The 24,111-nt window shown below is 35.7% G+C and overlaps 1 protein-coding gene across 2 annotated transcripts in view; it reads left to right on the top strand.

Moving 5' to 3' along the window:
- Positions 1-23,216, top strand: part of RSF1 (remodeling and spacing factor 1) — a 112,781-nt gene extending 89,565 nt beyond the window's left edge. For both annotated transcript variants that reach the window (XM_054576314.1, XM_054576313.1), the window contains 7 exons: positions 3,802-3,856; positions 4,803-4,912; positions 10,752-10,819; positions 11,966-12,173; positions 13,643-13,863; positions 16,091-16,279; positions 18,804-23,216. In XM_054576314.1, coding sequence (XP_054432289.1) covers positions 3,802-3,856; positions 4,803-4,912; positions 10,752-10,819; positions 11,966-12,173; positions 13,643-13,863; positions 16,091-16,279; positions 18,804-19,372 — 1,420 coding nt within the window. In that variant the 3' untranslated portion in view covers positions 19,373-23,216. The remainder of the gene's footprint in view (positions 1-3,801; positions 3,857-4,802; positions 4,913-10,751; positions 10,820-11,965; positions 12,174-13,642; positions 13,864-16,090; positions 16,280-18,803) is intronic.
- The last annotated feature ends 895 nt before the right edge of the window (positions 23,217-24,111 follow it).

Raw genomic sequence — 24,111 nt, 5'->3', positions numbered from 1 at the left:
ACTACTCAGTTTGAACTCTGTGCCTTTTATAATGGATGGGACTTAGTTTAAAGGCAAAATTAATCTCTAAAGTTGACTAGGAGATGATAAATGGATTTTTAAAAAAATCCATTGTCTAATTACCTTTGTATTTAGAAACTGTGTAATAGTTCTGTATAAAATTATTAAGCCTGTTGTGATGTGCATAATTGCTCCTGCTTTTTATTTTTGACACTGGAAAAGATCTACCTATAGATGCTTCAAATTAATCATAATTGAAAATCAGATTTTCCCTGTGCCTTAGTCTTTCAGAAATCTGCCTGTCCTGAGAAATGAGTAATGCTCTCATGTTCTGAAGTGATTTGACTCAGCAATGCTGATAGCTAATACTCCTACTCTTTAAGAGCTTGTGAGAAAATGTATTCTCTCCAAAAGGCAAGAATGTCGCACAATGCAATATACAGATCATATATTATAAATGTACACTTGAAACCTATTTGATCTTATTAACTAATGTCATCCCAATAAATGTAATTTTTTAAAAAAAAGATGCATCAAAGAACCTCAGGCTGTTTATCTTGAATCAAAGTTAATAATTGGGGACTATGTAAATTAACATCAGTTACTTGCATTTATTAAAATTTTCATTTAAACTCAGAGTTGAATTGTACACAGTTGCATAAATTGTTTTAAAAACTGACACTCATATGAAAAAACCTCGTAATTATGCTGGAGTGGAAAGGTGACTGACAGGGCGATGGAACTATTTATGCTGCTTAAAGTAGTTTAGAGAAGTGCCCAGCCAGTTCAGTGTGGTCTTGCGACTCTGCCAAAGTCAGTCTAAGACTTGGCATGTCTGAATTTATATTTTGTGTTTCTCCTTATCCTGTCTGCTTTCTGCAGTGCCTTTGAGAAGTAAAGAGGGACAGAAGTGGGTCAAGCAAGAATGTGGAACCTGGATAAGCCACTAAGTTAAAAGTGAAAAAAATAAACAATAGAAAAAAGAAAGCAAGAATAGCAACCACTAAGAATTTGTTTACTACTCCAATTATATCTGCTTGTTCTTTGGAGGCCTGTGATGCTATACCTTTTACATATGGCCATGCTGCTGCAATTAAGAAATATTTTTAATTTTAGAAATTATGTTAAATGTGCCATAGCATTTGTTTAAACTATTGGTCTCCTATTTACTAGTTCATTTGCTTTCTCTTTTACTCTTGGCATTCATCTTTACCTAAATGTCAGTCTTTAAGAGGACATCTGTAATTGTGGCTTTTGATCACACATTAAATCCTATGAAATTGGATCATAGAAAGGAGAGCAAAGTTATTGTTATATAGGGAGACCAGTCTGACACAAGGCCAGTTAACTAAATTGTTGGTGTTTGTTAATTCTCCCCATTATTTATAGCTCCTGTGATGCATGTGAATATACGGGTCTTAGGAGCTCTATATAGCAAAATATATGATTCTAAAATAAATAATATGTTAACTATAAATTCCAGGTGGCTTCATCTGTTTTTGAAAGTGAACATTTTTATTTATCCTTTTTAAACTATCTTTTCTAAAACTATTTCTGTAGCACTAGCCTAGCAACTGAGAGCCTTGTTTACTCTCTATATCATAGAACAAGAGCATCTTTCCCATGTTCATGCATTTATTCAACATTTAACCAACACTTACTGAGCACCTCCTTTGTACCAGGCAGTGTAATAAAAACGAAGTGTATTATGTGGTCTCTACCTTAAAGGGCTCTATGCAGTATGGTGGAAAAGAAGGCTGTGTCAATGAGTAATTAGTGACTAGCCAGCAACTGTCTACAGAGATGGAGCTGTGACGCTCTGTGAAATTGGATGTTTCAGAAGTCCGTTGAACTGATTTGTAAATGTCCCTTTCAGAATTGGGGGCCAGAAATTATTTGGGAATTCAAATAGTTCTATACTTCCAGAGTACTATTACTAGTTCTTTGCTAGTAGAGAGTTGGATTTAATCAGGGTTGGAATTTTCCAGGTAATATAACAGAGGGAAGGAGAGAAAGAGACAAGGAATTGAAAGTGTATACAAAGGAGTATTTATAATGATGGACCATGGAGTCTAAGCCAGGTAAGGGGGAAAGTAAGGACATGAAGGGAGTGATGGACAGTGCAAAGAGGGTAGGCTCAATGGATAGAGGTCCTCCTGGAATTAGGGGATTGTTGAAATCAGTGTACCAGAGGGAGTGAGCTGGAAAGTGAGCCAGTAGAAGTCAGAGAAGAGGATCCCTGAAATGGAAATTTTAGCAGGATGCGATTATAGGTGATGATAAAGTCTGGGCCCAATGTGACCATTGAGCAGGCATTGATACTGAATGGTGGAAGATGAATCTTTCCGTAAAATTACTAAGCAATAAAATGCTATAATGAGAAACCGTACCTACCTCCAAGATCCTACTCAAGTTTATAAAGCCTTCCCAAATTTCTTAGCTCTTTTTCAAAATCTCTTCTTCATGTTTCCATTGCACTTGTTCTTAATGGACAACAGTTGGTTGTTAATAATGTTGGGGGCAAGAACAAACCATGTTTTATTTACCTTTAGATTTCCAAGCCTGACAAAATCATGACCTAATATGAATATGACTTTCTTTCAGTTTAGTTAAGGAGAGAAATAATGGTCACATGAAAGTAGAGATTTTGAGGTATAAAGAAGGAAACTGGTATCACAAATAAACTTTGTTAGTGTAAGGATGTGTCAAACATTTAATGACAGAGAGAGCTCAAATTTCAGCTAGTACTGTTTTTGCCTTTTGTATGTCTATTCAGTTCACACACTGGCATGTAGGTAAGACCTCAGCTGTCCTTGGTGAATCAAATTAACTTGGGGAGAAACGGAGAAAGCACCAGTTGTATATACATTCGTTATTTAAAATTTGTTGAATTAAAATCAACAAAACTTTTGTTTCTTTGAAACGAAACTGTGAGGATGTCATTAGTCTTCTAAATCCACATGAAGCTATCTTTCAGCCAGTTAAAATAGCATCCTAGATTACAGATCTATGCCGCTGCATTGTTTTTTGCCTTCTCTCTGAACACGAAGTGAATGGTCTTGATATCATTCACTGGGACCTTGATGTGGTTCTGTTATATAGAATTATTTCTTATAGTGATATCTATTATCATGAGATTATAGCTGTTTATACATCCATACAATATTACTAAAAACTTCCAGCATAACAAAGATCTAGTTTATTCGATCAGAGTTGGCTTTTCGTGTAATCACTTTGTCAATGAGTTGCCACATGACTCTTCATGAAGTTCCCTTGTCTTTTTCAGTTACAGGTTTTATTTCACCAGTATAAGTCACTTTTTAAAAAAAATTGCTTTTAATTATGGTTGACATACAATAGTATATTAGTTTCAGGTGTACAAGATAGTGATTCAACATTTATATACCTTACAAAGTGAACACTACAGTGTCGAAAATAAGTAAAAACCCTCAGTCACCATGCATAATTATTATGTTGTTACTGACTCTGTTCGCAATGCTGTACATCTCCTGACTTGTTTTATAACTGCACGTTTGTACTTCTTAATCCCTTTCTCCTTTTCTACTGAACCTCCCACCCTGTTCCCTCTGTATAAAAGTCACTTCTAAAGCTACAATTTTCATACCTTTAGGAAGTTTTGTGCCTCCCACAGATACCAGTATTTTAAGTTTTATAGATAACATAGTCTGTACTATTACCATGAAATCATAATTTTAGTATTCCCTGTGCTGTAATGTTTTCATAAGTTTAATTTTTAGCAAATCTCACTTTGTTTATGTGCTTGTTTTTCACTTTTTAAAGGAAAGAACGCTTGGTGTATGTGGGTATCAGTATTGAAAACATCATTCCTCCACAAGTAAGTTTCTAGTTTACAGTAAAAAGATGAGATTGCCATAATTGTTCTAAAATTTATTCCACTTTAAATAATGTGAGTAGTTTTAAATAAATAGTATACCTATTTTATTAAAAATGAAAGTTTAAGACTTTAAATGACCCATAATCCCTCATGATTAAAATTATGTACGTGCAGATAGCTTCAAAATGTAATATTACATCCAAACCAAATTTATAGCTCACCCCTATGGAGTTTGGTGGTTTTGGGTTTGTTTAACCCTAAATTGGATAAATTTTTTTAGCTTCTTTGTCTACTGTTTATGCTAGGTGTCTAAATAAATGGTTCAAGGAGATCTCGTTTTTAATTCTATTGTTTTGTGGTTATCAGAACCCTTAATTGGTATTCTCACAGTTTGGTTTTTCTGAAGGGATTTCATTGTTTTTCAGTTACCAGACTAATATATAATTAAGAAGTATATCTCATGAGTGAAAGTATATGTAATATGGTTTTTATTTGAAATGAAGAAATTTTCTTAGTTCCATACACAGTTTCATTCAGGTTTAATTAAATCACATGCTTGTCTTGGTTAATTATTTTTCTTCAGCATCATGCCCTTTTCTTCTAAATCTTTTATTTCATTTCTTCAGCTTACCTATAGAATATCTAATGTGCTAAATTTAATTGTTAAAAGATTTATTGATGGAATAACTTCATCATGATTGTGTTTAAAAGAGATCATTATAAACTCACAAAAACATAATAATAATTTTAATACAGAAGTGTTTGTTTGGATCATCAGTATTCTTTAATCTGTACATAGTGTTGCCATGTTTATTCAGTTTGGGGCGATCATCTTTTTCATACCTTTCACATGTGCTGCTTAGAGGGACAATAGAAGCTATTAATTCCAAGGAACTTTTTCTGTCCTGAGTAATAACACATATTTATTACCATATTTTAAAACCAGGAGCCAGATTTTTCTGAAGATCATGAAGAAAAGAAAAAAGATTCAAAGAAATCCAAAGCCAACTTGCTTGAAAGAAGATCAACAAGAACACGGAAATGTATAAGTTATAGGTATGAAGTATGTAGAAATAGTTATAATGAAAGAGTGTAAAATGTTCTTAAGATTATACATGATCCAGAAGTATATGCTTTTCCATCACAGTGATCATTAGTGGTTGTATATATATTTCTTACCTCCTATCTTTAGAATCAGAATTTGAGAGCAACCATCATGAATAATCTTTTCTAAATATAAATTTGTTCATGTCATTCCTTTCTGCATAACATACCTTGTCAGATTTTGTAGCTCTTGGGATAAGGATCAATGCCTTTAACAAGGGGCATGAAGTAACGCAATAGTCTGCTCTGTGCTTAGCTTTTCCACATTTTCCCTTACTCTCAACATCAGCAACATTGTCTTCAGTCCCTTTGTACATACTGTTCACTCTGCCTAGAATGTCTCTTCCATTTTTAACTGTGTTAACGTCGTCTTGATCAACTCCCTCTGTTATGTGCTCTCAGCAACCAGTTCTCCTCGAAAGCACTTATCAAAATTGTAATGATTGTGATTTTAATTATTTGATTAAAACTTCCTCTGCTAGACTTTTAGCATAAAGGTGAGGACCATATCTGTTTTATATATCCTTCTATCTTTTACAGTGAGCATAATGTTGGCAAATAGTAAGTGTTCCTTAAATGCCTATTGAAAGGATCAGTAAAAGAATTAAAAACTGTAATCAGGTTTACAGTCTTCCACCAGAAAAGGAGGGAGGTGGAGAAACAGAGGGACAGAGAGAAGGATTTTTCTGTGGTCACACCTTTAGTAGCTAACGGAGGCCAAAACCTTATCTTCTGATTGTTTATTAGTCTAGTATTTTTCCACTAAACTTCCCTTATTTAAGACCTTTTATTGGCCCTGGCTGGCCGAAAGGAGTGAGTGCCAGCATGCAAACCAAAAGGTCGCTGGTTCAATTCCCGGTCAGGACACATACCTGGGTTGCGGGCCAGGTTCCTGGTTAGGGGACGTGTGGGAGGCAGACCATCTGTTTCTCTCACACATCAGTGTTTCTTTTCTCTCTCTCTCTCTCTCTCTGTCTCTTCCCTCTCTCTAAAAATATAAATAAAATCTTTAAAAAGTAAAAAGGCCCCTTTTTTGGACCTGTGGTCTATGGAGGCAACACCAAAACAGTCTTTTAACTTGAATAGCTGGAGGTGAATAACAAAGCTGATTTTATTGAACTTTGAACTGGCTTATTTATAAATGTCCATCAATGGTCATGGAAAAACTCTCTGTATATAGTTTGCTACTGTTGTTATTATTAAAACTTTATAAAATGCAATATGACCAGTAAAAGAGAAATCCTTAATATATATTGGAGCAGGGTCCATCGTATTCTTTTTTTAAAAAAAACTTTGAAAAATTAAAAGTATCATGAGATTATTATAAATGATTAAATCAAAGCCTACTGATAAAACATGTAAATGTAAAGTCAGTTCTGCTATACTAACATATACATTTCTAAAAAAACACCATGCTGTGCAAAATCACACAATAAAAACCATAGGGATTATGGTAAATATGACCACACATTCAAAAACTTCATTAGTGACACATTTAAAAAGAAAATGATAAGAATCTAATAAAAAATCATAGTATCATTTGACACATATTAAATGGTTAAGAAATAATATAAATACTACAATGTATGTGACATTTTATGTTGGGGAGAAAAGCCTAAGAGTTTGTCTGCGGAAGTGAGGAGAGTTGCAGCTTGTAAATTACATATGGCGGTAGACAGCCATTACTTGGAATCGGCCAGAACACCAGATGCAGGTGGCTGTAGCTTCTGACACTCATAATGAGCTGAGGTGACTGGAAGATGTTTAGGGTGTGTGTTTGGTGAGTTCCTAGGCAGTTAGGTACTGATTTCTGTGTTAAACTAGTGTTTCTCAAAAATGAAATTACTTACAAGCAAGAATGAATTACACGTTATGTTTGAATTATTTTGTAATACTGTCAGTCACATTGAAACAAATTTACATTTTCAGAACAAGCATTGTATTAGAACTGTATTGCCTGTCAATCCTGATGTAGTTATGGTTGTTAAAAGAAACAGATTTGTTTTATTATCATTTCCTCTTGGATATGTACCCAGAAGTGGAATTGCAGGATCAAATGGTAGTTCTTTGTTTTTTTGAGGAATTTCCATGCTGTTTTCCATAGCAGCTGCACCAGCCTGCATTCCCACCAGCAGTGTACAAGGTTTCCAAATTCTCCACATCCTTGTAACACTTGCTGGCTTTTGTTTTTTTTTTTTTTTTGTAGTGACCATCCCACCAGGTGTGAGGAGATGTGTTGTGGCTTTTATTTGTATTACACTGATGGTTATGCTAAGCATCTTTTCATGTGCTCATTGGGCATTTGAATGTCTCTTGTCACTTTTTACTTAATATTTCTGCTTCTTAGTGACTTTTTAAAGAAATTTGGTATGCTTTCCCTAGTTGTTTTAAGTTTCACTCTTGATATTTAAATTCTAAATACACCTACAATTTATTTTTTCCATGGGGTACAGTGGGACTGTTGTGACTATAAAATGTAAAGCACTTAAGTAAGCACAGCCCCCCAAAAAGAATTTCATCACTACTGTCATTTAATAACTATTTATTGGATTCTTTTTGCTCATAACCAAAAAGATGACATCAAAGTTGACTTGAAAGAGCATTGAATTGGAAGTCTGAAGATTAAGAATTATAGTCCTTACTGTGTCACTTATAAGCCAAGTATCTTTGAGTGGTCCATTTCCTTGAGTCTTGGTTTCCATACTTGTGATTGTGACAGTAGATGAACTCAGATGATCCCTTCAGCTGTTAAATTAAGCTGTAATATAGGGATAGTTGAAAAACTATGTTTTTTAGCATAAGATGTATTGTGTGATTCATTTATTTATAACCCTACCTAGTTCCCAAAAGGATTTAAGGAAGGCATATAATCTTAGTGTAATAAGGAGCAATTTTGTAAGCATAACACCAAACACAAAAACAATAATGGAAAGGACATTTTATCACATAAAAATTAAGAAAGACTCAGACAGAAGCATTTATAAAAGAAAATGTTTGCGTAGAAATTTTGTAAAGGAGTTAATAGAATTCACAAGCAATGAGTTGTGAGTGTAGTTTTTTCCACAGTGGGAATAGAGTAGTTTTTTTAGATGGTGTCTGTTAAGGTTGTTGCATATCTTTAAGACATCAACGTTGCTGAAGCAAGGATAAAGCCATTTTATTAGGGAATCCGTTATCGGGGAAAATTATGGTTTCATTTATTTTGGAGGCTAGAACTAGACAGGATGACTGTTTCTGTTTGCTGTGTGTGTTTATACTCTGAGTATACAAATACACTCTGGATAGAAATAATTGCAACATACAGCAAAGAGGTTAAAGTCTTTGATACAAACAAAAGCTCTTACAAATCAGTAAGAAAGATGAACACACACTGGCTGATAAAATGGGCCAAGGACACAAACCTGAAAGTAAAAATGACCAGTAAACATGAAAAATAATATCTGGCCTTACTCAGTATTCAAATTAGAATTAAAAGAACAAGAAAATAATTTTGTTTTCCAAATTAGGAAAAAAATTTAATGATAAGATTTACTTCATGGTTGTATTATGAATTGCTACAACCTTTGAAGAACAGTTTGTGTGCCCTTTAAGCCAGCAGTTGTATTTGTAGCAAGACTATCAGGGACAAACCTGTATAGTTCAACAGAATCTCATGGGGCCTCTCAACAAAGAAGAAGAGTTATAATAACATACTGATGAAATTTATTTGTATTTTTTATTGATTTTTTTTTTTAAGGCAGGAAGGGAGGAGGGTGACATTGATTTGTTGTTCCACTTATTTATGCATCCACTGGTTGATTCTTACATGTGCCCTGACCGGAGATCAAACCCGCAACCTTGGCCTATCAACACAATGCACTAACCAGTGGAGCTACCTAGCCAGGACATACTGATGAAATCTTTAGAGTATAGATGAAATTTAAATGAAGCAAATGAAGAGTAAGATTCAAAGCTAAGCAGGGCTCTGTAAAGCGGTCAGTATCACAGCTATACTGCATAGTGCACACAGGATCCTGTGTCCTCGCAAACAATGAAATAAAGTAGATGTGTGGGATGTTGTATCCAGTCCTTTATCCAAAACTCTGCATCTGTGTGTTAAAACTATGTGTATCTTCCAGGCAGGAATGAGATGTGTCATTCTTAATATTATCTCATATACCTGAAGGTTCTGACGGTCTCTGATTTTAGAAAACAAAGTTTCTCAGTGAGTAAGAAAGTAGTAGTCACACAAAGAAATAGGTTTTTTGCCACATGACTGCTGTAGCATGTCCTTGGGAGAAATACTGTTTTTTATTAATTGTCCATCTGGTTTTACCTGTTAACTGTTTCTCTAGCCTGGTGAATGAATGCACAGATTTTTATTTTCTCAGAATTTATCTTAAGGGAAAAGCTAATGTACAGCCCAAGGATCATTTTTATAGCATTACCAATAATTGTGAAAAAATTGGAAGTAAATGACTTAAAAAATTATGATATACTATAAGACACTACATAGCCCCCCACCCCCCAAAAAAATGACACTGTAGAAGAGTTCCTAACCTGAAATTTGCGAATCCTCTGAAATTATATGTAAAATTTTATGTTTGTGTTGGGGGAGGGTGTGTGTGTATCTCTCTCTCTCTCTCTCTCTCTCTCTCTCTTCTGTGTGTGTGTGTGTGTGTTCGTTCCTAGATAGGAAATCCATAGGTGTACTGTTTCTAAATTCAAAATGCAAAACATTTGGCTATCAGTCTTAACTCTGTTGTTAAGCCACTGTATGACTTGAATCCAGTTCTGTCCAGTAGAATGTACTGTGGTTTTGAAAACGTATTTCTTTGCTATCCAGTACGGTAGCCAGTGGCCATATGTGGCTGTTCAGCACTTGAGATAACATAGTGAGGAACTGAACTCTTCGTTTTAATAAATTAAAGAGCCATATGTAGTTAGTAATTACTGTATTTACCGTAGTTTGCAAGTCACTTTATTTTTGTGGCTTCCTCAGTTTTAAAGTGAAAGGAATTTCATATATGATGAAATCCTAGCAATCATCTAGTCTTGATCCTTTTCTTTAAGTTAAGGGAAACAGCTCTTTGAGGTAAAGTATATTTACTGAGCTCTAAAATTCTGATCATCTGTACATGAATTTTAGTAATAGTAATATAACCTCCAGTAACAATAACCTTCGCTCTTTGTATTATTTCTGGGACACCAGTTTTGTTCATTTTACTTTGCCATGTGATTTGTAAATTAGGGATTGGCAAGCTATGGGCTGTGGGCCAAATTCCACTCACTGCCAATTTTAGTACAGCCCATAACCTGGGAGTGGTTTTTACATTTATAAAAGGTTGAAAAAAGAACCAAAAGAAGAAAATTCTGTGGAAATGACATGAAATTCAAATCACAGTGTCCATAAGTGGAGTTGTCGTGGAACACAGTAACATTCATTTGGTTATATTGTCTGGCTGCTTTTGGACTGTGGGGGCTGGCTTGAATAGTTACAACAGTGACTACATATATGGTCTACAGCACCTAGAAAATTTACTATCTGGCTTTTTACAAAAGTATATACTGATGCCTGGTATAAGTGATCTTTGAAAATGAAAAACAACAATTTATGATTAGATGCCAATACACAAAACCCAGTTTTACAAAAGAAATGGAGCAAGGTAATATGAGCGAGGGGATGTAGCCTGTCACACAGTCCCAAAGTGGAAGAGAGCAGATTCACATTCTGACTCTTTCCTCTTCAGAGGCAACACCCCTGACCCACGTGCCAGGACAGGCTGTAATGTGATTGTTGTCTATATTTTAGATTCGATGAGTTTGATGAAGCAATTGATGAAGCTATAGAAGATGATATCAAAGAGGCTGATGGAGGAGGTATGTGTTTTTCATTTTCTTTGACATAAAACTTGGGCCAGTAAAATAACTAATATGCCCTGATTAGAGCAGTGAGCTTTTTTTCCTCCCTTTTTTTCCTCCCCAGTGTTTTATCATGATCATTACTGATGTTAACAGTCTGAGGTTCAAAATAATCCATGGACAGTGTCATTGTGTAGACTTGGATCTTACTAATTATTTTAAAAGAGTTTGGTTTTATGGTCTGATGTAAAATGTAAATATTCCTCCATGTAGTAAAATTTTACTATTACTTCCAAATGAAAAACCCAGTGAAACTTGCCTATTTTTCTATTTTTTAGATCACTACTGCTACAAGGTACCAAAAACTATGGATAATTAGGCTCTACATGATTTTTTAAATTAACCTTTTAAAAATCAGTTTATTAGTTTTCATATTCCTTATTACATGACATTAATATAGAATAATTTGAGGGTAATTTAAGAGCTACATACAGATTACCAGTATTCCAGTGTGGAGCACTGTAGTTTCCATTTAGTTTTATGAAAACTCTGAAAAGCATTCATAGTTAGTAGGCTGTTTGTAGTGGAACTGAAGAAGTCACTAGATTTTCCAGAGGCATGTGCCTTACTTATATATCTTCGCTGCTGAATTCTCACTTTTCAGTCCTGCAAACAGTTTTGTTTTTTTAAATGGATTGGCCTCTTTCTAATGCCTTGTCTAAAAGAAAACTTTAAAGAAGAGGTTTCTTGAGTGCCTGCTAATAGGTATGAAGTTTCTTTTTGGGGTGATGAAAATGTTTTGGAATTAGTGGTGACCATTGCAGAATTTTGTGACTATACTAAGAACCCCTGAGTTATACTCTTAAAAAAAAGGGTGAATGTTACAGTGTATGAATGATAACAGAATGTGAAAAAAAAGATGTTCTGTACAAGGTGAACTTCTATTTAGTAGGACAAATGAATGCCAAAACTCTCCATAAGAACTCTGTCAGCTGCAGTGATGGGAAACCTGCATATATGTAGGAAGGAAGTTAATCAAGTGAAGAGTTGCTAAGCACAAATAAGAACAGTCTGTAGATATTAAAGGAGAACTTTTAGTAAACATACAGTTATGTCTCCTTCTCACTCCCTCTTTTCCCCTTAACCCTTCACCCCTGAATTCAGGAGTTGGCCGAGGAAAAGATATCTCTACCATCACAGGTCACCGTGGGAAAGACATCTCTACTATTTTAGATGAAGAAAGAAAAGAAAATAAACGACCCCAGAGGGCTGCTGCTGCTCGCCGGAAGAAACGCCGGCGATTAAATGATCTGGACAGTGACAGCAACCTGGATGAAGAAGAGAGTGAGGATGAATTCAAGATCAGTGATGGGTGCGTGATCCGCCAGTAGACCTCAGTCCCTCGGTACAGGCTTACAGTGCTAGCAGGGGAGCTGGCCATGCTGTGCTCGGGCTTTTGTTTTTCATGCACAGTCTCATCTTACTTTCAGGATATTTAAAGCAGATTTAAGAATGCTGATCTCGGTTATTTTCCAGTTGAAACAAAGTGGGTCTATGGTGGTTTAATATTCAAAATTGTATTAACTGCAACTGAGCAGTCATTTGTTATGTACCCCTGTGCCACCTTCTGCCACCATATCCATTAGAGGTTGCCAGTGAAATATGAGAAATAGCCACGTACGAGGAATTAGATACTATTCTCTGGTGACCCTTAGAGGTTTGGGTTGAGGTCGGTAATCCACTATGGAGTATCAGGAAAGTTGTCCCTATGGAGTAGATACGGAAACAATAACCCAGAGTTGTCCTCTCAGATTGTCAGTGGAAGAAACAAACATATAAGCCACAAAAAAATCACTTCGCATGGTTCCTACTAAAATACAGGTAAGGCATGGTTAGGGTAGAGAAGAGAGATTAATCCAGGGAGGTCAGAGTGGAAATAAAGCTTAATGAAATTTGAAGAATGAATAATCTTTGGGTTTGGAATTAGAAGCAGGATGAGGGAAGAAGATCTTGAGAAGTTACATAGGTCTAAGGCATAAACCGCCATGGGATATTTAGGAAACTCCTGGTGTGCCCATGTAGCAAAAATACGGGAAGTAGATAGTGTCCTGTACGAGATGAGACCAAGACATAAAAAGGACACAGATGGTGGAGTCCTTTGTTTGTCATGCATAGGAATTTGTATTCTAGCCTGACGGTGATGAAAACCCATTGAAGGGTTTTAAACACCAGAATAGCAAGAGGTTTACATTTCAGAAAGCTTCATCCTGGTTTTTATTTGGAGGATATACTGAAGGGAGATGACCTAGAGATTAGAGAGACTACTTGGAGCATTCCTGTAGTTGTTCAGGTGAGAATAGTTGTTCAGGGAGGAGATGATTTTAGATACTAACTTTAAGGGGTGGACTTGAGGAATTAGTAAATGATTAGATGTGAGAAATGCAAGGGGGGAAATGAGAATAAATACCGGGTTTCTGGTTTGAGTTTCTGGATGGGAGATAGTATCAAATACCAGGCTAGGAAACAGAGGAGGATATTTAAGTTAGGAAATAATGAGTGTGCTTTTGGACATGAGGATTTAAGGTACATGGGGGACATCTCAAGAGGCCAAAGCAATTTATGTACAAAGTCAGCATCAGTTCCTTTTCATAACAACTCCTAAGAAAAGAAGAGGTAGCAAATAATTTCTTCATGTGAGGGAATTTGATACAATTATTCAGATACTACATTGAACATTGTTTCATAATTCACTGGACTTGTTAGAACTTGAACTCAGAACTCTCAAAAATGGGTTCTGGTTTTAAGTGTACCATCATAATTCATCTGGTTTCCCTTGGGCAGCTCTCAAGATGAGTTTGTTGTATCTGATGAAAACCCAGACGAAAGTGAAGAAGACCCACCTTCTAATGATGACAGCGACACTGATTTCTGTAGCCGAAGACTGAGACGACATCCCTCCCGGCCAATGAGGCAAAGCAGGCGTTTGCGGAGAAAAACCCCAAAGAAAAAGTATTCTGATGATGATGAAGAGGAAGAGTCTGAGGAGAACAGTAGGGACTCTGGTAAAAATAATTTGTATCTACATCATACGAACTGAAAATATTCTTGTGATTCTTAGAGCTTATGAGTTCTTAAATTCCATTCAAATGAAACATATGCTTTCTGATAAAACTGAATTCTATTATTATGACTGAGCAGCTAACTAAATTTTTCACAGAAAGTACATTTTAAGAAAATACATGTGGATGGATATGTTAACTTCATACTAAATTCATCTTAGTATTGTGATAATCCTTTTGGTGCCAAGTGTTTTCATGCCTAGACTTATCTTCATAGTGTTTCTTGGGAATAAGTATCAGTAAGCTGAGAACATTTTTCTCAGATGACTAGCTAGTGGAGAGAGAAAGATAATTAGTTATTTCTAACATTTAGATCACAATTGGTGACTCATTAATTTTTATAAATTAGCACTGGTTGATGTTTTAGCTTATACTTATCCCTATTAACAATAAGTGGACGGACAGTAACCAAAAGAACAGATACTAGTGCTTTGTGGAATTGACAGATAGGTAGCTATCACCTTACTGAGGAAGTGGCATAGACAAGAATATTATATCCCTGACTCTTGCCAGGCTTATGGAGTTTTTATTTTGTTTATCTTTTTTCGCAAATTTTTTTGGTAGATGGAAATACCGTGCCCCATTATCAGTGATTATTTCCTATGACCAGGGCATTTTCTTACATAACCACAGTACAGATACTAAAATCAAATTTTAAATTAGTATAACACTATTATCTAATAATAGTATACATTCAGATTTCATCAGGTGTCCTAATACTGTACTTTATTTCAGTATTTTTTCCTAGTCCAAGATTCAGGCCAGGACTACACATTTTACTCATTCCTGTTTCTTTAGTCTCCCTTAATCTGGAATATTCTTCAAACTTTGTCTTTAATTGGCCTTGACATTTTTGAAAAATACACATTAGTTATTTTATAAAATGTCCCTCAATTTGAGTTTTTCTGGGGTTTTTTCTTTTGTGATTAGATTCAGATTATGCATTTTGGCAGGAATATTACAGAGCTGAGATATATATCCTCCAGGACTATTTTTTTTCCCTTTGTAATTAATAAGTAAATTGTAGGAAGATAATTTGAGATACTGTAAATCTGTTCCTTATCAGATGTTTCACCCACTAGGATTTTTAAAAAATTCCTCGCCCAAGGATATGTTTGATATTAAAGAGAGAAGGAGGGAGGGAGGGAGAGAAAGGGAGAAGGGAGGGGGAGAAGCATCAATCGATCATCTCCCATATGCACCCTGACTGGGAATTGAACCCACAACCTTTTCGGATGACCCTCCAAGCAACCGAGCCACCCCGGCCAGGGCTCACCCACTAGTTTTAACATTTGTTGATAATTTCTAATTTCATTATCCTTTTATGTTTATTATTTGGTATTCTGTGAGGAAATATTTTCCCTTTTCCCCTATATATTTATATTCTTTATATCGGAATGTACTTGTGGGTTCTTATTTTAGTCAGTGGATATAAAATGTTACCATCACTATTTAGGCTCAGTTTTTCCCAGATTTGGATGAGAACGTCTTCAAACTATTGGTCAGCCATTTTGAAATGTTCAGAGTCTATTAGAGATCCAGGGTGGGTGTGATAATTCAGTGGAATTTGTTAGCACTCCTAAAAAAACTGTTGACACAGTGCCTTAGTCTGACTCTGGTTTATTGATCAGAGGTAACAAAAATCAGTGCTACTTAGCAATGCTTTGAGAGTTTAAGTAGCCCTATGTATCTACCAGATTTTAATTCCATGTGGAAAAAGCCAAAAATATAACTCCAATTTTGTATTTCTTTGAAGCAGTCTCCTCACTTTTTTTGTAGTTAGAGAGCTTAACCTGTGTGGTCCATTGTAAAGTTGAGACTGTAGCTGTGCAGCTACATACACAGGAACAGCAGGTTATCATGAGGCAGGAAGAGCAGTTGTGGCAGCCGTGCAGCTGGCTGGGTTGCTCTCAGCCGAATGAGATAAAGGTTTTATAAATCATCTTTTCATCTTGAGGATTGACTGCTGATACGGTATAATTGTGAAGTTTGGCATAAAGGCCCCAGATTTACTCATTATTAAAAAGAAAATAAGGGACTTAAAGTTATTATTCATTTAAAAATTGTTATGAATGAACTCTGCTTCATAACTTTGCATTTTTATAACATTTCTATTTAATGGACTTAAATTTTGTATGTGACTTTCTTCTATATTCCTTTTTTCTAATAGAAAGTGATTTTAGCGACGACTTGAGTGATGATTATGTAGAAACTCGGCGAAGGCGGTCAAGGAGGAACCAGAAAAGACAAATTAACTACAAAGAAGATTCAGAGAGTGATGGTTCCCAGAAGAGTTTACGACGTGGTAAAGAAATCAGACGAGTTCACAAGCGCAGACTTTCCAGCTCAGAGAGTGAAGGTAGGGAATAGATTTCCAATTTACTAAAGTTTGGACAAGGCAGAAATAGAAGTTACAAAGAGAGAGGATTGTGATTTTACACCATTTCTAAGAAATTCATATAACCACTGATATTTCTGAGACAAAACGCATTATTTTATGCTTGGTCACTATTTGTAGTTCAAGTAAATGATACTTGACAGAATGCAAATTTTTAAGGTCTCCATTATAGTAAATTCTTCACTGAAACTAGAAAAGTCTCAGAAAATTGTGACCCGAGGAAGCTTTTTTCTGCTCCTATATTACTTATGGCCCTCGTTTGGAAATAATTTCTTTTGATTTGATGACCTGAAAAAACTAAACAGTTCTTACTGTTTCTCTCTACCTTAAAAGAGAGCTTCAATTGGTAACTGTTTCATCTCTTAATAGCTATAGCTGTGCCCCGTACCAGAAGTTCAGGAAAAGCTCTAAAATATGAATTTGTGGAATCCATTTAGTCTGTTCAATTATTTCAGAATTCTTCCCAAGTTCATTTTAAATGATTCTGAACTTCACCTCCCCATTTTTGGGGGTATATTCTCCATCACTTATCTGTTTGGAAGATTGTTTTCTTTCATAAATCCTTGTCAATTAAATTTGAGCCCATGCCATGAGAGAAGGTGTGGGGGTGTTTGGATAAGGGTGGTTAAAGAAGGACGATGCACATCTGGTTGAGTATGTGTTATCTTCATGTGTCATTAAAAGCAAACATAAATTCATTAATTCAACTATCAAAAACAAATATTTTTAAAAAACAAAAACTATTCACTTTTCTGGGCACTGGGAATAGAAAAGTGAACAAAAGAGCCAAAAATGTGTAACTCCCTCATGTAACTCTTTGGGGAGGGGGAGACAATAAACCAGATAAATAAGTAGAATATATGATACATTAGGTGGAGATAAATGCTGTGGAGGGTAAAAAGAGGGGAGAACGTTCAGTTGGGAGGGTAGTTAGAATCTGAGATTGGGTACTACAAGAATATCTCACTAAGAAGACATTTGACTAAATACCTGAAAGAAATGTTGGCGTATGCCATACGATTATCTTAAAGAGTAATACAGGCAGATAAAACCACAACATAAAGGTCTTGAGGCAAGTTTGTACCTGGCATGTTCAGAGAATAGAGGGGACGCCAGGTTGGAGGAGAGAGAGGAAGGAGGAGAACAGTATGAGATAAAGCAGGAGATAAATCAGGGGCCAGATCATGCAGAGAAGTAGTCAGCAAACTACAGCCCACTTATTTGTGTAAAGAAAGATTTTGTAAATCAAGGTATATGGAAACATAGCCATGTCCATTTTTTTACATATGGTCTGTACTGCTTTCCCACAGAGGTGAATAGTTGTAATAGAGACTGCCCTTTACAAAAATATTTTGCCAACATCTGAGGAGTAACAGGGCTCTCCAGTTGAGCTTTTTGTAATGGTGGGAATGCTCTGTATCTGCTGTTCAAAATAGTAGGCACTAGTATTGTGTGACTGTTGAGCACTTGAAAGGAAAGGTGGCTAGTGGAACAGACGAATTGAATTTTTAATTTTTATTTAATTTTAATTAATTTAAATTTAAAATAGCCACATGTGATTACTGGCTACCATATTGGGTAGTGTAGTAAGCCATTGGATGTAGGCTTTGGATTTTATTTGGTATGAGATGAGAAAAAATTGGAGGATTTTCAGCAAAGAAGTGATATGATCTGACTTATGGTTTTGTTTGCTTATAGTAGCTGTGTTATGCATAAGTTGAAGGGAACAAAGTCAGAATCTAAGAGATCAGGTAGGAGGCCATTGAAACAAGCCAGGTGAGAGATGATAGTGGGTAAGAATAGGGCAGGAGCCAGTAAAGAGATGAAAAAGTCAAATCATAGATATTTTTTGAAGGTAGACCTAAATGATCTACTGTTGGGTTAGATGGGAGAAAGAAAAGAATCAAGGATGACTGAGTGAATGGAAGAATAGAGAGGCCAATAACTAAGATGGTGGAAACCAGAACGGCACAAGTTTGAGGTGGGGGTTTCGGAGCTCCGTTAACACATTAGGTTTGAGGTGTCTGTTTAGATATCCAAGCATACATAGATTTTGAGTAAGCAGTTTGATACATGAGTCTGGAATTTAGGAGTTGCCTAAAACAAATGTGAGAATTACCAGCATATAGGTGTTGTGCTACACCATGAGAGACTAGGTGAGATCACAGAGTTTTAAGTATAGACGAAGAGGCGACATCTAAGGACTAGCAAGGACATATAATAAAATGGAATGAGAGCAGTGTTTCAGGTGTCCAGTGTTAGTCAAGATTTCTCCAAGAAATTTCATTCTGCTCTGTCCTAAAATCATAGGTATACCATGAATTATAATGGGCACTGTTATGGGACTATGGGAGAGAAAAATCCAGCCAATTATTGAAGGGAAATGTTTGTGTACAGGCAAGGCTGAAAGTGGACATGTGGTGAATGTGGGGAGCGGGGAGAATTACTTAAATTTGTTTATGGTTAAATGTGCTGTTTATTTTAGAGAGCTATATGTCCAAGAACTCTGAAGATGAGGAGTTAGCTAAAGAATCAAAACGGTCAGTTCGAAAGCGGGGTCGAAGCACAGATGAGTATTCAGAAGCAGATGAGGAAGAAGAGGAAGGCAAACCATCCCGAAAACGGCTGCACCGGATTGAAACAGATGAAGAGGAGAGTTGTGACAATGTTCATGGAGAGGCAGGTCAGCCTGCCCGTGACAGCCAGCCCAGGGTCCTGCCCTCAGAACAAGAGAGCACCAAGAAGCCCTATCGGATAGACAGTGATGAGGAAGAGGACTTTGAAAATGTAGGCAAGGTGGGGAGCCCATTGGACTATAGCTTAGTGGACTTACCTTCCACCAATGGACAGAGTCCTGGCAAAGCCATTGAGAACTTGATTGGCAAGCCAGCTGAGAAGCCTCAGACCCCTAAGGACAATAGCACAGCCAGTGCAAGCCTGGCCCCCAATGGGACAAGTGGTGGGCAGGAGGCAGGGGCACCAGAAGAGGAGGAAGATGAGCTTTTGAGAGTGACTGACCTTGTTGATTACGTCTGTAACAGTGAACAGTTATAAGACTTTTTCCATTTTTGTGCTAATTTATTCCACGGTAGCTCTCACACCAGCGGGCCAGTTATTAAAAGCGGTTTTATTTTTCCTAGAAAACTCCACTACAGAATGACTTTTTAGAAGAAAAATTTCAACAAACCCTGAAGTCTTTCTGTGAAGTGACCAGTTTTGAACTTTGAAGATAAATAATTGCTGTAAATTCCTTTTCACTTTCTTTTTCCAAGTTCATGGTCCTTGGTAATTTCATTCATGGAAAAGAAATCTTATTATAATAACAACAAAGATTTGTATATTTTTGACTTTATATTTCCTGAGCTCTCCTGACTTTGTGAAAAAGGGTGGATAAGAATGCATTCCGAATCTGCAAGGGCCCAAAACAGAATTAGGGGTGGGAGAAAGCACTTGTGCTTTAGCTTTTTCATATTAAATATATATTATATTTAAACATTTGTGGCATAAATGATGATTAACAGACTGTTTAAAAGTTCAAGTCTGTAAAGTCGCAGTTTGATAATTGTAGATAACATCATACATAAGTCATTTAGTAACAGCATTCATGAAATCAACTTGTTTACTATTGGAGATAACCACACTTGATAAAGAAGAGACTGAGAAAGTACCATCATTTAAAAAAAAAACTAACCTAAGTTTGTTACAGTGGAGTTTCTTGTTTTAAAAAAAAAATCATCTGAAAAAAATTTGTATAGTAAAATGTATAATGAAGCTTTGACAACCAGATTGTGCTAGCAACAAATTTTTTAAAACAGCTTTATGCAGTGGTGATGAGGTGGCCTCTAATATACTATCATGGAGAGTTATTAGTGAATTGAGCGTGGTGGTCTCTTTCAAGGCCCAGGTAGACTGTAAACTTTGCCAATAGTGTAACATCTTCTGGCCACTTATTTAAATATATGAAATATCATTTTGAAACAGATACATCTATACATAACATACATGAAGAGATGATAGGCTGACAGTGGTATTTTAGCACATTTGAAGAAGGGGAAAGGATTTTCAGGTGAATTTTAACTGGTCTATTCTTGCCCTTAGTATCTACTTCAAATTGAAGTCTACAAACAAAGCAGTTCCTTTGGGAGGTTTTGAGTTTGAGTTTTAGCGTGCGTATGTGTGTGTGTGTGTGCGTGTGTGCGTGTGCGTGTTGGAATTTCTTATCTGCCTGGATATATTAGCAGGGTTTGAATGTAGTTTTGGCCTTTAGCCATTAGACTTCTATTAAAATACATTAACAGTCACATGACCAACATAGAGTTGATTGAGAACCGCCAATGTACTTAATAGGTATGACATCCATTTCAAACATCTCAACACTTAAATAAATAAATAAGCCCTTTGTTTGAGGTAAAGGGGTTTGTGACTAAATATCTAACATGTAATTGACACTAAAATATGAACTTTGTCTTAGTTTCTGTTACAGCTGTAAAATTTCAGGCAGAGCCATAAATAACATTGTACAAAGTGTAGCACTTGTGATTAAACCTTGCCTGTCAAATTCTGAAACCTTCAGCCATTACTTACTTCTGTGAATACTTTTGCCCTGGGATTTGGGGTTTTTTTCTGTTCCAGTGTTGTGTCTGTTGCCGGCAATGGACACAGCATATCTGCTGCTGGCCCAAGAACTTCATTAATTTTTCTCTCCAAATTAAGCATTGTATGTGCTAGTCAGTGTATAGTAAAGCACTTCTCTTTTTTATTATTAAAAAGCTGACATTAGACTTGCATTATAAATACCTCTCTAGAAACTTTATACTCCTTTTTTTCCTTCCTCAACAGGTGTTGCCCTTAAATCTTATCTTTTTGGCCTTGAAAGTTTATAGCTGTTGTTTTCAGTTATTGGTTCTTTTGTTTGTTTTGTTCCAAGTTTAGTTCTGTAGTACCTGCCCATTAATATTTTTTGCTTTGATTCTAGCAATGTATATGTATCTGTATAAAAATAAAATAATGAAAGCAGCCTAAAATAGGGTGCACAAATAGCATGTGGTTCCAAGTAAATTGTGATTTTTGAGACAATGTTCCACTGGAAGGGAGGGAAGGGCTTACATTCATAGACAGTAGAGCAGAGCGCTATGTAAGGAGCCACGTTCATTTACAGGCCTCCTTTCTAGCTAGGCTTGTTTCATTTATTTGTAAGTCTGTTAAGAATGTTAGCCTTTTAAAACTAAAACAGGCTGGCAACAGAAGGAATCCTACTAGTGCACGGTAAGTGGTTAGAATGTGCCCGTGGCCTATTCTGCATCCAGTCTCCCTCCACTATTTTAGTCCTGAAGCTGGTAAAGCCACTACTGTGTGGAAACTCCCTGTACCCTGTTTCTACCTCTGGACACACCAGCCCCTGTTTCCACCTATTCTGTTTAGTTACGCAAGTGATAAAAAGTATTAAGTGGGTAGATTATTTCTTTTACAGGATGCCTAATGTGAATAAGGAGTTCTTTTTATTCTTCTGCTACAGAGAGCAAAAGGTAATTTTTATCATTGTGAAGACTGAGTATTCCATTTAGCAAATGTCCCATTGATGTGGGTGATGATACCACTTTTGCTGCCTGTTATTTACCAAACTTGAATTAAGTGTTTGTGAAGTTGATAGTGAGTGTATTCCTTCTATCCTTACATTCTGATTACACCAATTAACTATGTTTCATCTACAAAAATGTAAATCAAGCAACTGATACTTATAAATTATTATTATGCAGGTAGATTAATTATGGGTGATTAAATGAACAGTTCAAAACAACTCTGCTACTTGGTGTTTTGATTCAGTCCCTGAAAGAGTCTGTTCACTGACATATTAACTCTGAACATACTTTGAAGAAGTTCTTTTTTAATTAGGAAAAAGTAAACATTTTATATCCAAAGATATAATTCAGTCATTAGGAACTGGAAATGCATAGGAAGAGAGCAATTCATCTAGAGTTTAGAATGTCTTCTGTCCTTGTTGATAGAGTGATAACCATGGATTTAGGTTCACAGTAGCTGCTATAGTGTAATAGAGCCCTTTAATACTTTAAACCTCCTTTTTTGAAATACAGTTTGGATTCCTGGTATAAAACTCCACAGTGTATAGCAAATGTATTGAGGGGAGATGTAGATTAGTACTATTTAGTTTGCAATTTCTGTAAAGGTTTGAAAATGAGCTAAATTGTCACAAAGCAGAAGCTTTGAATTATGTGAAAAAACTCTGAAAATACACATTTTGGTTTTGCAGGCTTGAGCTGATGAAATAGTATTCAGTGTAATACATGTTCCATTGTTGGTATGTTACTAGAGAATGATGGCAGAAATATTTTCAGGAATATACCTGATATACTGAGGTTAGGTTTCCTTGACACATCTTTTTCCAGTTGGTCAAGGTTGCAAATTCAGAGAATAAAGAATTTCATTTAGAATAAATTGATGTCTACTGAAAATCTTTTTATGAGTGTGACCTGCCAAAGAACCAAGGACTTCAAATGCTGAGGAAGTTGTTGAAAAGAGGTTTTTAAACGAATTAATTTTAAAAGGCTATTATAAACTAGTCACCATTTTTCAGTTCATAGAACTCATCCCATAATATGCATTTAGATGCTTGTTATTTAGAAATGGGGAAATGTTCATCTATTTTTAAGTGAGATTGACGGAATTCCTTTTATCATAAGGAATATCTTTTTAGCTTATGTTTGTGAGGCTGAGATGTTCACCCTTCGCTAGTTTGTACTACCATACAACTGCAGGGAACCCGATGAATCTCCAAGTTTAATACACAGAAGAGTTGTGAACTCTGTCCTTCACCAATACAATGCAGGTCCATGATTCATGGTGTTTCCTCACAGCTATACTTTTTTTTTTTTTTTTTGGATGGAATGAATATATAGATATAGATATATAGATATATATATATAAACATATACATACTTTAGATATTAGGATTAAAATGAATCCTCTGAGATCATTAATTGACATAAGAATCAGATAAAAATTGTAATTGATAGAAAGTTATGAACATTTAATTACAAAAAGTCTAGAGAAAAATAATGAAAGTCATCTTGGTTTGACATTCTAAAAGTATATTTCTAGTTCTCCCAAGAAGTGAGAATGCCAAAATTGCAAATCTGCTGTAATCTCCCTGATCCTCTGCTTACTATGTTTTTAAACTTATTTAGAATAAAGTCCATTCCTATTTCAGCCACCATTCCCAGCGTGTATCTGTAAACCTACCTTAGAAGTGGCAAGCTAACTGCTGATTTCTTCATTGTTTTTATACCTACCAATCCCAAAAGACAAAGCCTTTTCCTATCCGTGTATTTAAACCTGGTTATTGTGTTGCCTGTACACTTAGTTTGTTTTCAAAATATTTCCCTCCCACTTAAATGATCATTTGACATTTTTTGAGTGCCATGAATTGCTAAGTAACTGTAACATGTTGAAGATGGGGTATTCCCAAGCAAGCAAGCAGTTGTTAAAAGCCAAAATGTAGTGTGCTTGGTATATAACCACTTTAGATTGTACAAACACTTTTTTATTTATAAATCCTCTCAGAAATTGATAAGAATAGGATTCCCTTAGTGGATTTTCCCCCTCATTTGGTCATGTGAGCTCAGTTTGTTTGTTTGCATTTTATATTTATACCATTTTGCTCTGGGAGATGCTGCAAACCCAATTCTGGCACATTGTAGTGATTTCAGTTAGTTGAAGATGCTATTTTTATTTTAATAACTTTAAGATGTCTAACCTATGCATAAGTTATATAAGAG

Source organism: Pteronotus mesoamericanus, unplaced genomic scaffold (assembly GCF_021234165.1).
Source record: "Pteronotus mesoamericanus isolate MK-2021 breed Mesoamerican mustached bat unplaced genomic scaffold, CSHL_Meso_final contig_33, whole genome shotgun sequence".
Taxonomy (NCBI): Eukaryota; Metazoa; Chordata; class Mammalia; order Chiroptera; family Mormoopidae; genus Pteronotus; species Pteronotus mesoamericanus.
Note: the sequence above shows the minus strand (reverse complement) of the source record. Positions and strands in the feature narration are given on the sequence as shown.